This window comes from Molossus molossus, unplaced genomic scaffold (assembly GCF_014108415.1).
Source record: "Molossus molossus isolate mMolMol1 unplaced genomic scaffold, mMolMol1.p scaffold_m16_p_9, whole genome shotgun sequence".
NCBI classification, from domain to species: domain Eukaryota; kingdom Metazoa; phylum Chordata; class Mammalia; order Chiroptera; family Molossidae; genus Molossus; species Molossus molossus.
Window position 1 is genome coordinate 60,957,119 of NW_023425403.1, and position 17,041 is coordinate 60,974,159.

At 55.2% G+C, this 17,041-nt stretch overlaps 1 protein-coding gene across 5 annotated transcripts in view; it reads left to right on the plus strand.

The window, feature by feature from the left end:
- MCF2L (MCF.2 cell line derived transforming sequence like) overlaps positions 1-17,041 on the plus strand; it is a 116,329-nt gene that overhangs the window by 53,895 nt on the left and 45,393 nt on the right. For all 5 annotated transcript variants that reach the window (XM_036249712.1, XM_036249719.1, XM_036249718.1 and 2 more), the window contains exons 2-3: positions 3,211-3,294; positions 6,613-6,727. In XM_036249712.1, the coding sequence (XP_036105605.1) occupies positions 3,211-3,294; positions 6,613-6,727 (199 nt within the window). The remainder of the gene's footprint in view (positions 1-3,210; positions 3,295-6,612; positions 6,728-17,041) is intronic.

Genomic DNA, 17,041 nt, shown 5'->3' on the forward strand with positions numbered 1-17,041 from the left:
ACCGTGAAGGAGGCACCGAGCGGCTAAGGCTCGCTCTGGTCACCGTCAAGCACCTCCATGTCCTTCTGAACCAGTGGCCGCAGCGTAAGTCTTTTACAAAATTAAACACAGCGGACAAGAAGGACCTTGAAAAAACTGTCAGCACAAAGTACAAAATTGCCCCAACCTCGAGTGAGACTAACGCCGCAGGAAGGACAGCAGATCCCAAAGCTCCAGAGCCCGTCGCCACGGAGGCGTCATGTGACAAACTAAAAATCCTGTGCCTTCATCCCAGGTGGGAAATGTTTTCCATTATTTTCAGCTTTCTGAGGAGTGGCCAGTGACCACTGAAGATGAGAATGCGTTGTAGACAGTGCATTTGTGTGAACACACTTTGTGCGGTTTCCACAGAGGAACCCCAAATGGGGCACTTGATCTCAGGTGCGATTATCAGAATTAGTTGTGCCCCAGAGAGCTCGGTGTTGGTTTCCGCAGCTTGGCTGCCGGGTGCCGCATTGCAGCGGTCAGCAGTCCGTGGGCTCTGTGCCTCACACGGCCTGTGTCTGATCGGAACGTCTGGAACCAGGCTCTGTGCAAGCCGGAAAGAACTTGGCCAATTTAGTTGGATTCTAAATGACGCTCTCTGGAAAGTCGCTCTCTGTTCTCCTCTTGCTACATTTGTTCAACATACGTTCTTTGAGCTCCTTCCATGGGAGCTGATGCGCTGGGTCCTGGAGGTAGACAGACAACTGTGAGTGGTAGGCATGGAGGGTGCTCGCTCCATGGGTGCTGGTAGGAAGCTGTGAGCCAGGCCCAGGCTAGGAGCCTCCATCTCAGCCAGCCGTTGAGTGAGATTACATGGGCAAACGGACATTGAAAAAAAAAGCATTATACAGAGGATAGCTTATGCAAAGGCCCTGAGGCTGGAGGGTCCTTGGCCCATTTCAGAAAGTCTAAGAATGTGAGAGCCTCCGTGATCCAGAGAAGAGGTGGGTGAGTAGGCCCCATAGACATCCCTCAGTGGGACCAGTTCACATTAACAATGGTCCAGCCACTGAGACTGTCACTCTGCCACAGGAAGTACAGAGATGGTCAGTAACATCAGCTCATTCTCTAGGACAGGGGAACGCTGTCTGTCGTCTTGGTGAGTTGGACAGAGAACAGACAGCCTGTGGTGTCCCTACGTGAGCTTAGGAATCTGTGAGTTTGCTGGTAAGAGGAAGTGCTACCTTGAAGCCTCAGCCATTCAGAACCAAGTCTAAGCGCTATTGTAGAAGTGTCCACCATCGAGGTCTTGACAGTCACAGTTTTCTGTACGCGTGAGTCGGTGCAGTCGGGAAGCGGAGTCCTGGTGGGAGATTTCAGGATCCAGGGCAGATGTCTCCAGGATCACGGCAAGGTCTGGGGACCACTGCAGCCCAGTATCCATGCTTGTCACTGCCGCCGAGTCCCCACTAGTTAAAGGACTCGCCAGCTCACAGTGTCTGTGCTATTTCCCGCTGACCCTGGGATGTCTCCAGGGGAGACCCTCGCTTTCAGCGGTCCGTTTCAACGGCAGGCCCCTCCCAGGGCGCAGAGGTTGACCGTGGGCACAAGTAGCACAAGTTTCAAAGGTGACAGTGCGGTCTTCCTTGCTGCGGAGAGAAGAGAGCAGCGGTGCAGAACCTAAACTTCCGGGCTGCTGCATGAATTGCACTGACACTCATCCCAAATGAATGAGGTGTAGACTGCCTTAAACCACCTCATCTGGAATTAAAAATATATACTCTAAGCTCTCTCGGAGCGACCGTTTCCATCCCTGTCTTTCTCCCACAAAGGAGAGCCTTAGCTGAGACCCCTAAGTGCACACCGGGAAAAGGCGTCCGTGCCACCAAGCCGTCCAGGAGGCCCAGTGCAGTTCCTGACCTTTTGAGTTTCATGAGCAGTTGCTGTTTTTGCTTTCCTGGCCCTGAATGCCGCCGCTGTTCCGTGGGGTCCTAGCAGGCCCGGGAGCCCGAGCCCGAGTCACTTCCTCCTCAACACAGGCAGTCGAAGGGCCAGCCAGCTGTGGTGGTTGGCAGTTCCACAGATGACACAGCCAGGGTCTTTGGGCCCGCCTCTGTGTTTTAGCGTGTCACCTGTTTTCACTTGCTTGTTTGCAAGACCAGAAGAACAGGATTTAAGGCTGATCTGCGCGATAGCATTTGCTTCCTCCGCTGGAATTTTCAGGGTAAAAGATCTCCATGACCCATATTTCCAGGCTGTCCGTGGCCTGGGTGTAGAAGAATTGACCTTTCAAGCCACTTGCAAGGCATCGACATGAGACGTGAATCTCCGGAGAGAAACTGTGTTCATGTTGATGACTGCAGATGTTGCTATACAGCTGGGGTCTGGTGACATAAGAGAGTGGCTATAAATCACATGATACCTAACCTGGCACCGACTCAGAAATGCAAAAGACACTTGAGCACACCCAATCTTTCAGTCCACCTGCGACACCCCAGCATCACCCACGCGGCAGTGACCTCACATCTTCCGTCAGTCTCTAGGTTTTCCCCTAGAGTCTTGCAAAACCTTCTTGCTTCTGGTTGATGCCACCAGGGTGTGGCTGGGGGTGCTGCCAGCTTACTCCCAGAGCCCTGGTCTAGAACTTGCAGCCTGCTAAGCTGTTTCTCCTCTCAGCACCAGGCTCAGGGACTTGGCTCAACACCCTCCTCAGTGTCCCTGTCAGGCAGGTGGTGAGGCCCGTGCATGTGTGTGGAGGCCGGGGGCCCACGATAGCAGCCAGGTTTCCTCTCTGAACAGCAAGTCTTTGCAGAGGCAACAGGTAAGGGCCCCAGGAGTAGCCTGGCCCACTTCCAACACGTGGGTGGAGACTCACAGAACAAAGCGTGTCTGTTTTCCGTGCTGCTCATTGACTACTGGTCATAGGAGTCGGTCCTCCAGCTCCTAGCCCGTCCCCTTCCTCTGTCCCCCCTCTCCCTCCCTCCCTTCTCTCCCTCTGTCTTTCTCTGTGCCTCTGACACACCACATTTTAAATATTGATGCATCATCACTCAGCGCATAGCTTTTTGTGCTCTGAGAAACAAAGGTTTCTGCGTGTTGGAAACTGACATTTTTTTCCAAGCACATGACCGCTGGCCCCTTCGCTGTCCGCTGGTGTGTGAGGCTGTGCAGGACTGACCCAGACGCGTAGTGCATGAGGCAGTGTTTCCACCGAGTGACAGGTGTGTCCGTCCGCTCTCCCCCCAGATGAAATCATGCACCAGGACATCACCCCGCTCTGTGCTGCCGACATCCAGGACCAGCTGAAGAAGCGCTTTGCTTACCTGTCTGGTGAGTGTCAGAGGCCGGGGGGTGTGGGGCAGGTGTCTGCATGGCGGGTTGTTGGCCTCCCTTCGGTTCTGGTTCTCCATGGCCTAACTGGTCCTGTTCCACGTGGTGGGAACTGGGAATGGTCCACTTGATGCAGCCTGTGAAGAGGATAGCTCAGTGCGAGTTGGCAAGCGGCCATGGGAAGACCTGGCCAGAGGTCACTTGGGGTCCTGAGAGGGACAAAGCCCCGAGCACTGCTGGCTGCAGCCTCCTGGAGTCCAGACCGTTCCAGCAGCGGCAGGTCAATCGGGAACAGGGTGGTGTGGCACAGCCGGCCTCGCTCTTGCAGCTTCCAGGGCCAACTGTGCCACAGTGAGGGTGCTTCCCTCACCGAGCAACTCTGGCTTCTGGGGCTGATGTGCACAAGGGCCTGGCCTTGCTGCTGGGGTCTGTCCTGGGTAGCTCTGTATCCCAGCCCCTGTCCTGGGGACGCCCTTCAGGTCCAGGTTCTTCCTCCAGCCTGTGAGACGTCCTGCCCAGCTGGCCAAGGTGTACGACCCCATCAAGGCTGCGAAGGGCATGTCGCCTGCAGCTGCAGCAGCTGATCCCCAGAGCTGTGTGGGTCACTCCTCCGTCCAGCAAGTCTGCCTGCCTTGGGCTAATTCAGAAAAGGTTGTGCACACCTTTCTTATGCTGTTAGGGGCGTCCCACAAATGAAAGCGGCTAACCTCTGCCATCCTCTTGGCCCCCTTCTATCAGCTGGCCTTTTCCCCTGGGCCTGTAGGCTGGGGCTCCCTCCTGAACCCCAACAGCCTCCCTGGCCTCCCCAGTGCCGAGAGCTGCTCCTCAGGCCAGCCCCACATGGTTTCAGCCTACCTGCACCCCGATACACAGACCCGAGGTGAGCTCTGGGGTTTATATGCCTCGTGAGCAGGAAAATGGAGCCTCTGGAACTTGTTGACAATGAAACAGCTCATTGGTTTTTATGAAGCGATCACCATGAGGGGCGCTGGCCTCATGGAGGAAGGAGAAAAGGGCAGGTATCTTAGGAGAAATACGGCCGGCAGCACCGGGACACTTGGGAAGGAGCTGTGGTCGCTCGGCTGGCTCCTTTGCACCTGCATCTCCCTGCTCCTTCACACGGCCTTCAAGACCCCAGCTGGCTCCCAGCTGTGTGCACTGGTGACCCCGACTCACGACCTCGACCTTCCCCAGGCTGCACTCCCTCTGCCCCTCAGCACTGTATAGCTATTACCTCTTAGGTACCTAGGGAGAAGGCAGAGCCCCAGGGTGCCCCCCACCCAGACACACCTTCTCTCTGGTATTCAGAAGCTGTCCAGGTGCTCAGGAAAGGGATTTGCAGACAAAATTAAGGTCCCAAATCAGCTGGCAGTAAGGTGGTTCTCGGTGGGCCTGACCTAATCAGCTGAGCCCTCAGCGAGACCAAGCTCCTCCTGCAGGAGGGATTCCAAGTAGGAGCGCTTAACGTGACAGAGATCCCTGCCGCTGGCCTTGAAGACGAAGGGGCCAACTGGCACGGAGTGTGCGCCCCTGGAGGCTGAGAGCAACCCGGCCAATACCGGCAGGAAGTTGGGGACCTCAGTCTTACAATGGAGGGAGCTCAATTCTGCAAACACCTGAATGAGCCTGGAATACCAGCCTGGCCTCAGGTGAGACCACAGCCCGGCTCTGACCTGGATTTCAGCCCGCGAGAACCCTGAGCCAGGCCACAACTCAGCTGCTCGCCGTGGGCTGTTGGTTTATGTTGCCGAGTTTGTGGGAATTTGTTAGAAAATGAACAAGCACCTGGAGTTTCAATGTCTAAAACACACCTAGACCATCCTGGGTTTTCATCAAAGCTCATGGAAACTCTCAAGCAAAACCCGGAAGGGGTCCTCCTCTCCAGCCCACCCGCCATCCGTGAGGGATACGACCTCTGGTTGCGTCCACCTGGGGGGCTGGCCGGAATGTTGGGGACTTCAGTCACAGGTGGTACCTCAGTCCCCTTCTGTAGGCTGCCCTGCCTCACCGGCAGTGCCCGGGCTTCCTCATCACATGCTGGGCGCAAGCCTGTTGGGTGCTTACGTGGTAACCTGGTTCTAGGAGGGAGCTCTGTGCAGGGAGCGTGGGCCCTGGTGTCCTGCAGTCCAGCCTTGGGAGCTACACACATCCCTTCTGCCACATAGGATGGGCCAGGGTGGGTCTCCAGGCCAGACTCGGGTTCAACAGAAGAGAGGTGGGCCCCGTCCTTGGAGCGGTGACAGGGACTGGCGTCTGTCTCCAGCCCAGGACACGGGCAGCAGGCAGACCGGAGCCCAGGCCTGGGCGAGTCCTGCCTCCTCTCACCTACCCTCTCTGCTGCTTCTCCCAGTTGTTTGTGCGACAGGTCACACCAGGTTTGTCCCAGACCACACTCACAGCCTTCCTCTCCGAGGTCATCCCTTCCCAGCTGCCCCCGTGGCTTACAGGTGTGCTCACCTCCCCAGACCCCAAGCTGCTCACCTGCCGCCGTTTCTGATTCCTTGTGTACCCTCTCCGTGTGCCCTCGTGAAATGTCTCAGACGTCTCTCCCCTTGGAAAAGCCCCCTCTGGTTCCACCTGTACCCTCCCTTCATCTGAAAATGCTGAAGGGCGACTCCCCTTTTGTAGAACAAAATTGTCCAACAGTGGAATATGGCAGAATCTGCCAAAGGCCTTATGCAGGGCGTTGCAGAGTCACAGCCTGGATGGACTGTTAGGCAGTATTTAAAACAAGGATCACATCACTTATAAACACAGAAAACTGAACTTCACAATGCTAGGAAAGAGGCAGAACTCTAGCTTTATATTCAATACAGTCTCTTTTATTTTTCTTTATTGATTTTAGAGAGAGAGGGAGGGAGAGGGAGATAGAAACATCGATGAGCGAGAACATCGACTGGCCGCGACCTGCCCCCGACTGAGGATCCGGCCCAGAACCTGGGCATGTGCCCTGACCGGGAATCGAACCTGCAACCTCTTGGTGCATGGGTCGACGCTCAACCACTGAGCCACACCGGCTGGGCAATACAGTGTTAATTGTGTAGAAAAAAAGCTTTGGAAACAACTGTGCCCAATCCTTTGATGGCTTGCCCCATAATGATGAAATAATGGGTGATTGTTTTAATTCATCTCACTTTTTTGTACACTCCAAATATTTCCTTCAATAAACATGCATGTGTTTCATAATAAAGAATACGATGTTGAAGACCACGCTGTCAGCTCTAAGTGACCGACTCCGTGCCTGTGGCCGATCGGCCGTGTTCTGCGGTGCGGGCGCTGGTGCCCGCCCGTTAAGTGCTGCCTTTGCTCTCTCCCCAGGCGGGCGGGGGCAGGACGGCAGCCCTGTCATCACCTTCCCGGACTACCCGGCCTTCAGCGACGTGCCCGACAAGGAGTTCCAGAATGTCATGACCTATCTCACCAGCATCCCCAGGTGCGTGTCGCGAACTCCCCCGCAGCGTGGCAAAGGGCCTTTGTCAGATGAGGAGACAGTGGCTGAGGGGAGGTCAGGAGCCTGCCCGAAGTTACGCAGCTGAACAGTGACAGACGCGGGTCGGAATCCCACTGCCCCAGTTCCGGGGCTGGCATCTTTCCCCCACCTGTGGGAGGTGCCTGGCTGCAGCCGCCCCTTCTGGGGTCCACCTGATCCCGGGGGACACTTCCTCCCTCCCTGTCGCTGTCCAGTCCTTTATTAGTTGAGCAAGGTGATGCTGGGAACGTCTTTCTTGCCCCGGAGGGAGGCCACACGCACTGCAGACATGGTCGTGAGGCCTCTGGCCAGGGCCTGGCCCTCGGAGGTGGTGAGGAGGTCACCCCACCTTCTGACACAGGGGCCCCTGCTTCTGTTTAGGGTGCAGTGAACAACAACTGCACAGACGGGAACAACCTTGCCCTCGATGTCCTCCCGTCACACGCGTGCGAGGAGGCGTTCGTGCAGGGGACTCTAACCAGTGTGCTCACAGCTCAGCGTCAGGGGCCCTGGGGAAACTCTCCCTCATTCCCCACCCTCCGCAAGGACGGGTTTCCGAACCTGGGTGACGTAGAGCTCTGGGAGGTAGTCTAGTCTAGAAAACAGACCAAATAAGCAAGTTTGATCAGCTGATGCATGACGTACAAAAACCGCCAGTCAGTAACGACTGAGCCCCACCCATCTGTGCTGGGAGGTGGGGAATGCATAGGTTACTCTAGCAACCTGGCTGGGGTGGAGGACGGGGGGGCTGGTTAAGTTGGGGGGGGTGGGGGGCTCTGGACAGATGTGGATGGTGAGTGACCCTTGATTGGAAAGAGCGGGCAGTGCGCTCCCTGGCTCAGCCGTGTGGACTCTCTGTTGTCCTTCCTTTGTCGGTACCCGCCTCGGTGTGCCAGCTCCAGGTGGCTCAGCTGAGGCCGGAGGGATGGCTGGCACCCTGGGAACCAAGCAGCCTTCCTGAGGGTCCCCTGGCCAGCCATTCCCCTCAAGGGGCCGAGGGACGTGCTTGGAGGTGGGGACTACCATACTGCAAGGCGTCTCCATTAATTTCTCTCTTGACCCTCAAAACTATGGAGACAAGAAGGCAGTTTTCAGTATAGATGCGGCCACTGGACCTTAGAAGATGATGTCACTAAAAATTGCACATCTAGAAAGTGCCCAGAAGTTTCAGACTCCCCGTGGGGTGTGACACGGAGGGTGTTCTTGGAGAGGAGCCCAGGACGATGCTCCAGCCCTGTGTGCCCGGCAGCAGGTGCTTCAATGCTGCATGACCCCCTGGCGGTGGGACTTGTGGGGACAAACCAGCAAGAAGAAGGGGGCAGGTATTTGAGCATGAAACGATGACCTCAGGAAGAACAAGTGACTTAAAAAGGAAATGGTTGGCAGTCTGGCTGGTTTTCTGCTCCAGCTTCTGGAGCCTCCCTACAGGGACGTCTCCCAGGGGTGGAGGGACGTTCTACGTCCGGGAGAGGCCATGGCCCTCATGTCTCCTTCCTCCGGTGGCCCCTCGGCCCCAGGCCTCTTTCTGAAGCCCAGTGGCTGGAGCTCAGTAGGATCTGATGAACACTAAACGCTACGTGTATGAAGTCACTTCTCAGACGTCGACGCTATTTTTGGTCCTTACACCTTTGGACTATAAGCTGGGGCATCTCCTCCCCTTTCTTGAACCCCCTGCTTACTCCCGTTTAGAAAACCGTGCGGAGGTGTTCAGTTACCACTTCCCTCCCGCTGAGTTGTGAGTGGACAGAATCTGAGGAATGCAGAGGCTGTGGCTGCGGAGGGGGCTGAGCAGTGCCTCGCGACCCTCGTTTACACACTGGCTCCAGAACCTTCCAGGGCCTCGCACTGCCCAGCTCACTTTCTCTCTGTCCTGTACTTCTCCTACCCCATTTAGGGACCCCAAAATCCAGGAGATTAACATTCACCACCAGCCACCTCTGTAGTCATAGGCACAGTTCCCGAGCCCTGGGGGAGGAGGTGGCGGGCCGGACTCGGCACCTGGGGAGCACGGCTTTGCTGCAGCACCTGGCTGAACAGCTGTGTGGGGTGCACAGGTGCACTGCCCACCTCAAATGGGTTCAGTAGGGTAAATCCTTTCTTGCCTATGGAAACTGAGGTTTTCTGGTCACTCATAAATTTTAAAAGATCTAAGAATTATTTTATATCTGGAAATGTCAACACTCAACATTTTGAGCCTAATATAGAGGTGCACTTCCTTCTCCCCTGGCCACAGCAGGCAGGATGCTGGGAAGGGGACAGCCAGAGTTATGATACCCTCTTAGGATCTCCCAGGCTGGTGCCATCTTCTCCCTTGGGGCTCACTACCCTTGTTGGTCTTGCTGGTCCTCAACCCTTCTGGCCTCAGGGACTTTGCACTTGCTGTCCCATAGCTGGGTCTCATACTCCAAGCCACCTCCTCAGGGAGGCCCTCCATCATGCCCATTGTTTGTTCACCCCCAGACCCCTCACCTATCAGGCATATGGGCTTTATGGGGCTTATATGAAATGGTGGTAATTACTCCATAGCTTGGTTTTGGTCTCTGTCTGCCCCAGAATGCAGGAGTAGGTCCATGGCTCCTGGATAAATATTTGCTGGACAAATAACTTCATCTGCAGATGAATAAAGCGAATTCACGTAGGCAAGCTGCCTGATGTGACGTAGGATGTCCCCATCATTTCTCACTCCAGCACGTTTATCTCCCCCTCACTTAGATGCGTGGCTTTCGTGTCTCCCTTCTTTTAGTTTTAAGGGTCTTTATCCCCAATAGAAGGGAGTCTTTGCAAAACCCTGGTCTCCAAGAATGCGTGCACAGTCCAAACGCAAGATCAGAGTGCAAAAACATGAGCTTTCCTTTGGAATTGGAGGGATTACTGCACATTAACTCTCCTTTATGACATGGTGCCATAAAAGTGGTCAGTTTGCATATCTGAAGCCTAGATCCATGGGCTCCCTTTCCAGGGAAAAGGTGTGTGTTGGGCTTTCCTCCGCGGATGTTTTATTACATTCCTCTTCTTTCCTGCTGAGGATGATAAACAGCCTGAATGCTGGAGGGGTGGATCTGAACCTGTCGAGCCTAATGCGCCCTTTCATCCAGACATAAAACTCCTAAATAGTGACACGCAACACATCCATCATTTCGCAAGACAGCTGCAGTACCCTGACTGACATGAAGGATTGACAGAGAAAAGGAATTGGGTGTTACATGTGTGGCAGGCTGTACAGGTCAGGTGGGCCCTCACACCCGTGTGTACAACTCTGAGACCACCGGTCAGGGCACCTCGAAGAGGGTGCTATTGAGGACATCATCTCTGAGAGGGAATAATTTTGGTGAAGCGCTAAAGAAAACAAAAGGGCAGTCTTCCACCAGCTCCCGCGGCAGTTGCATCCTTAGAGAATCTAGTGTATATTAAAGGTAGGGGAGAAACACCTTGCAAGGGTCCCCGACATCCCTGTCTTCAGGATGAGGGAGCTCGGTGCCAGGGAAGACAGTGGCAACTCAGAGACACATTCAGACGCATCTGAAGTGGCCCCAGGGTGCAGCCCATTGAGCAGCACCCACGTGTGGGGCAACTCCTTTGTTCTCCTGTGGGAATTTTGGGAGAGGCATCTCCCCACAGATCCTCCCCCAGTTTGCAGGAGGAAGGGCACGCTGCCATCTGATGGACAAAACCAGCATTGCAGTCGGTCCCCTCAAGTGTCTGTCCTGAACCAGCTGGAGTTAGGAGCTGGGCGGGCACTTCCAGAAAGAAGGAAAAACTCCTCACACAGGCAAGTCTTCCGCACGAGATTTATTCCAAACCGATGCTGAGCCCGCACAGCCTCTAAGTAGGAAGAGTGACATTTAGAACCAGGTGTGGGCTTTTAAATGTCAATGCAAATTAAATGGACCAATCCCTCATGAAGACTGCTTAAAGAGACACCAACTCTTACCGTTGTTCACCATTAATTTTATCCTTTCAAAAAACATATGATGTGCTGATTTTAGCTCTTCTTCTGCTATTAATGCAAATGACAGGAGCCCCAATTTTAGCCACTACATTCGATGCATAGTTTTTGATCATTGTGAAATATTACATTCAAACAGGTAGGCTTTGTCCAGCTTTAGCAGACATACGTGACTATAAGCCAAATTATCGTCCTTTGAAAACGACTCAGTAAAGGGAACGTGGGAGGACTCTATGAGCTATTGGCTAGTGTGGCAGCTGGCGTCCAGCCCACATCGTAGCCACAGTATGGGGAAGTCCGGTGAGCTCTTGCCGTGGCTGAGGCTGGGTTTCTCCACTCGGATGCCTTCCTCCCTTACCATCATCTGCCTGGCTGGGTGGGAGCAGTCCCAGGGACTCGAGAGGGCCAGTGACTCACACGTGCAGCCCTGGAGGGGGGCCTCTGACGCCCGACAGAATGTCACATGACAGAGAAGGGCACAGGAGGCGCTCTGATTGGTTCACCTATGTCTGTCTGTTGTGTGCTGGGAAACATGGACTCAGCAATGAATAAAACAGATAAAAGTGTTGCTGCTTACATTCTCAGTAAATTAACTAAAAGGTGCGCAGGGATTAGAGTATAAAAAGTAAGAATGAGAGAGGAAGAAGGTGAGGGATGCCAGCAGGGTCAGTGAGAGGGGAGCCCCATGAAAAGGTGACCTACAGGGCTGATGGGGCAGTCCTCACCAAGTCCCGGAGGGCAGGGGGCACAGAGGGATCAGAGGCGGCCTGACTGGTGGTTTGGAGGCAGCAGTTACCCACAAACGGAAGAAGCACGTAGGGGGTCGTGTTAGGCCCGAGATGTCTCTCGTAGGGCCAGGGGACCTCTCAGGCCGAGGGCTGGGAACTCGGGGTACCGCGAGGTGAGTCTGGAACTCTGGGGCGAGGTCCCAGCTGGGGTGTGGATTTGGAAGTTGTGGGCATTCCGGGGTGAGGGCCCCAGAGCTGGGGGGGGGGGGCAGAGGGAGAGCCCCAGGTGTTCAGCTGGGCGAGATCAGAGGGGAGGGGTCAGCTCCAGCGGGGTCTCGGCAGGGAAGGCCTCACCCAGGTTCCGTAGGGCTGTGTGGGGCTCACACAGGCGGTCATGCTGCGCCTGCGCCCAGTCCGGCCCGCCCTCTCAGGTGTCCCAGCTGCTGCAGCACATCTGTGGGCGCCTGCCGACGTGGAACGAGGTGAGCACGAGGAGTGCGATGGGAGTCCCCGCACGTGGGCCTCGGGCACGCTGAGGGCGCCCAGGGACAGTTCTGGGGAAGGTTTGGAGTCAAATGTCCAGCAGAGTCAATTCCACAAGGACGGGAGGCGAGGGACCTGAGGCAGCGGTGCAGACGCCTCCTTCCAGGGGAGCAGAGGCCTGACTGGGTCATGAGCTGGTGAGAGGGAGGCCAGTGGGACTGTCCTTGAAGGTGAGAGAGTAGGAGCACGTTTGTGCTGATAGAAACCGCCCAACAACGGAACGGAAGCGCGGCAGCCGTTTGACTCCTGTACCCAGCACTGTTCACGCGCCGACGCTGAGTCCGCACTAAGCAGTGGTGAGGGGATCCCAGAGCCGCACGGGGCGTGGCTGCCGGGGCTCCAGAGCCTGAGCCCCTCAGACCCTCCGCTCCTGCCACTCCACAACCTGGTCTCCTCCACCTCCAAGCACCCCCACAGTCCACCCCCTTATCTCTTCTCACCCCCAAGTGGCAAAAGCCACATTTCAAACTCAGTCTGATCCTGCCCCTCCCCATGAATGGAGTCATTGCAGATTTCCACACACAGGCACTGTGCACACACACACATGCACACACACAGTGCACACACCTGCACACATATACACACAGAGACACACACGCATGTGCGCTCACACATGCAGAGGGTTGCCAATACTGAGAGAGTAGATTTCTGGCTTTTCTTTGAAAAGCAGGTGTGGTCCTGGACTTGCATTTCCCCTCGGCAACCCTGCAGGAGCCCCTGGGGTGGGCCCCAGGGGCGTCAGCCACCCACTGTACCCGGGCTTTGGAAGATAATATCAAGAGGATCACTTCCCTTCACTGCTAAAGCCTCTCCTTAGTCCAATTAAAATGCAATGCAGGGGCTCTTAAAGTTCATTGAACTGACAGTGACGCCGACTTTCCATAGACCTGGTTCAAATCACCCAGCTGCTTGGGAGACAGATTCCCTCTCCCAGCTGGCTTTCAGAGATGGGCCTGTTCACCCCAGTAAGAGGCGTGCACACCTAGGTACACCCACGTAGGCATGTTTGCACAATGAACACACGCACACCACACGTACACACGCAGGCACAAACACGCACCCGCACGCACAGTGTGTGTGGACCCTGTGGGAGAAAGACAGATGCACATGGAATGACTCAGGAATGTAACTGTGGTGCCAGACTCCCAGTGAAGAGCATCCCGATGTGTTCACTCTGAGCCTGGCCCCAGAGCCAAGCTGACTCACTCTCCGGATCGCTGGCTGCCTGTTCCCAGAGGGACGTGCCCGCCAGTCTGTCGAAGCCTCAGGCCAGGGGGACCCCAGCCCTTGGACCCAGCTTACTTCTCGCTGCCACTGTGATTTCCAGTTGAATTTCCAGTTGATTTTTCAATCTAAAGATAGAAAAGTATGAGTGTGAATGCATTCTAAACCACTCCAAGTGTGTGCACGAGAAAATGCCTCTTTCCCCCCCAGAGTTGAGTTCGGGTGAAATCAACTTTGTTCTGGCCTGTGCGGGCGCCTCCCCCGAGTGGGTGCACGGACACATCCCGCACCGCGGGGTGCACGGACATCCCTCTACACAGCTGCTTTGGCATCGTTCTTCCGGGGGCAGTGTTGCCTCCTCTGGTGGAGATGGGCCAGCGCACTGAGTCGCCCTGTTAGCGGGGACCTCCTTCGCCCTCCCATCTCCCTGCAGGGTCTGCTGGGATGAAGAGCCCTGCTCCCGGCCTGGCTGTTCTGGCATTCTGTTTATGCGCTCAGACGCCTTGAAAGGAACCCCATTTGTAAGTCCTCAGACATTCTGACCCCCTGATCCTTCCACTCCAGCCATGCAAGTAGCAAGTAAAGGCCCGGCCTTGCCGTTTGCCTCCAGTGACTGCTCAGCCCGTGGATCCACGTGGTCTGAAGCTCTGGGGACTCGGTGCCCACGGCCCCCTGCAGTGACCTCCTGTACACCGACAGGTCCTGTCTTTGCGTCTCATGTTCTCCTGGGGAGCCAGAGGCTGCCTAATCTATGTTACTGGTTATGTTTCTTTGTCGCTGCCGTCCTGTATGACAGCCCCTGGCCATGTGTGACTATTTATTTAAAACTTAAAATTAATCCCTGTAAAAGTCCCTGGTTCAAGCCAGCCATGTTGCAGTTCACTTGTGCCAGCGGCTGCCGTACTGAGCGGTTCAGACGGGAACGCTTCCATCTGTTGGAGCACGCGGGCCGTGGCGGGGTGGGGTCCCGCTGACAGCGCCGGGCCCTTCATTTATGGAGAAAAGGCCAAGACATTATTACCTTGGTTCCCTGCCCAGGAGGAGAAACCACGGCCCTTGCCTTCCTGGGAAATAATGACATTTTGTTGTGAGGGAAAAATATCCATAACATGCAACTCACCATCTTCACCATTTCTAAGTGGGTAGTGAAAGAACCTGTGGAAGTGTGAGCTTGGGGTTTGGCAAGTCCTTCCCTGAAGGCCCAGGCTGCACCTGCCAGCTCCTCCACCCCCTGGGGGCTGGGGTGGTACCGGAGGGAGGCACAGGTCACCTGGGAGCCTTTGCAGCTAGAGTTTCAGCTCCAGGCCCAGAGGAGGCAGAGGAAGAAGCCAGAGCAGCTCTGAGCTGCAGCGAGCAGCAGGCAGACCCAGGAGGGGCGCCAGGTCCGGGACCTGTGCTCGGGACACAGGGTGGGACAGCGGACTGCGGCACGGCCCTGAGGCAGGTAATGAGCAGCAGGCAGACCCAGGAGGGGCGCCAGGTCCGGGACCTGTGCTCGGGACACAGGGTGGGACAGCGGACTGCGGCACGGCCCTGAGGCAGGTAATGAGCAGACTCCGGAGTCGGCAGCCTCGGTCTGACTTCCCAAGAGGGCGCCTTTATGCCCCCCCTCCCCCTGCCAGGAGCAGGTCACTCCACATTTATAACAAACTTGCCAGGTGTGCACCTTTTAAATTTTTTAATGTATTTTAAATATTTGTGTGGTTTTTAGTTTTTTTTTATAGCATTTTTAATGTGGTAAGATATTCATGATATACAACTTATCACCTTAGCCATTTCTAAATACATAGTTTAGTAGCATTAAATATGCTCACATTGTTGTGTAAGAGACCCCCAGGACGTTTTTATCTTCCCAAACGGAAACTGTCCCCACTGAATACTCACCCCCATCCCCCTCCCCCAGCCCCTGGCACCCACCACCCCACTTTCTGTCTCTATGAATTTGATGACTCTCAGGACCTCGTAGAAATGGAATCATACGGTAATTTGTCTTTTGGTGTCTGTCTTATTTCACTGAGCATGATGTTCTCAAGGTTTATTCATGTTGGAAATGTCAGAATTTTCTTCCATTTCAAGGCAAATAATATTCCATTGTAGGGATGTACCACATTTTGTGTATTCCGTTCATCTGTTGATGGCTATGTTTTTGGGATAAGACACCCCCGTTCCCTCCTGCACTAAGTCGGCTTGTGTAGCCCAGGAACAGGGCCACTCGGGGTTCTCTTCATTGTCTGCGAACGAATAGTATCACCCCCACTCCCCACGCAAGATTCAAACAATTCCACGTGCACTCACAGTGATCCCCCTGCGTATCATGGTTTGAGTTTTCTTAGTTGAGTTTTGTCCAAAAATTTATGAAAAAACATTCTAAAGAACATAAAAAACGCAAGTCTTCTTGCTCTTTGGAGAAATAACGGTGTTGCTGGTTTTCCAAGTGGGTTTTCCACACTTCCCTTTGGAGGTGTGAGGACGAGAAGCAAGGCTGCTGCACTGTGGCAAAGGGGCCTTGGCAGTGCCTGCGGGGCGCGCCTCGGGCGCGTCTGACTCCCACCGCTCCGACTGCGCTGCGCGCTGACTTTGAGAACAAGCACGCTACCACGTTACCACGTTACCACGTGGGGAGGGTTTTTTAAAAGCGTTTGAGGTTTTTTTTCTTGCTGTTTTGCTTTCTGGGATGGATGAAAAGCTGACCAGTATTAAAATAAACACAGTGCACAAATAGTATTGTAACAGGTTAAGCTTTCAAATCGTAAGAAGAAAGAAGAAACAGTCAGCAAAGAAAGGTTCGCTATTGAACACTCAGGGAACATATTCAGGGTCACGGGCTTCACCTTGGGCAGGTAAGTCACATGGGCAGAGAGAAAAGTGGCCACGGTCTTTCGCTTACAAAAGGAAAACGAGGAAATAAAACCTTTTTAATATTTGCTAACATTTGTAGACCAGTGTCAAAATATGGGATGAACAATAGAGCAGCAAAGAAATAGTTGGGGGACAGGGGCAAGAGAGGGAGAGCGGGCCCTGCCTACAACCAGGACCCATGAATTCTGCAAGTCTGGCTGTGTGTACCCCTTCCCTGCGGAAATGCCCTCCCCTCCAAGCTGTCCCTCCTGCCTCCACCTCCATCCAGTCACCTGCCTGGCCTGCCCATCCCCTGCTCCCTCTGGGCTGGCCCAGCCCTCAGGACCCCCCAGCTCAGCCAGAGCCCTGACACCCTGCCCAGCCCCTCAGGGAGGCCGGACCTTCTTTCCCAGGGGACTGTGGGGCCCCACCATGAATAGACGAGCTCCACCTGACGCCTACGCCACCACCTGCCAGGGACGGTCTGGGACGAAGCCAGCCTGTGACGGCCTCCTGCAGGAACATGCCCTGGCCTGATGCCACCCCCATCACTGGCCTTGTTTCCTCCTGTCCCGGCGCCAGGCCGAGCGGCCCTGTGAGAGGTGGCTCTGAGAACACTCGCCAGGGCATGCAGTGTTCCCACGGTCCTCTCACACCGGAAGGGGCTGCTGCGCCTCCTCCAGCTTCGAGCTGCGAGCCCTGGGCGTAGGTCGGACCGAGGCCCAGCTGGAGTCGGGGTGCGCTCAGAATCGCCCCCAGGCTGGCTCCGCTCCTCTCTACACCTGAGGCCTTCTCCCTTCTCACCGAGTCAGCCTGTGTGGAAGCCTACCTTGCTTGCTATGACCTGCTGATGTTTCTGTCCCAGAAAATACTGTTCCAGGACAAAGGAGCTGAGTTAGCTGGGTGGGGGTCCCGCCTGGGCAGCAGCTGCCACGCCCACAGCCGATGCCCTGGTGCAGCAGCAGTTAGGGGAGCACATTTGGCTTTCTCTAGTTGGTC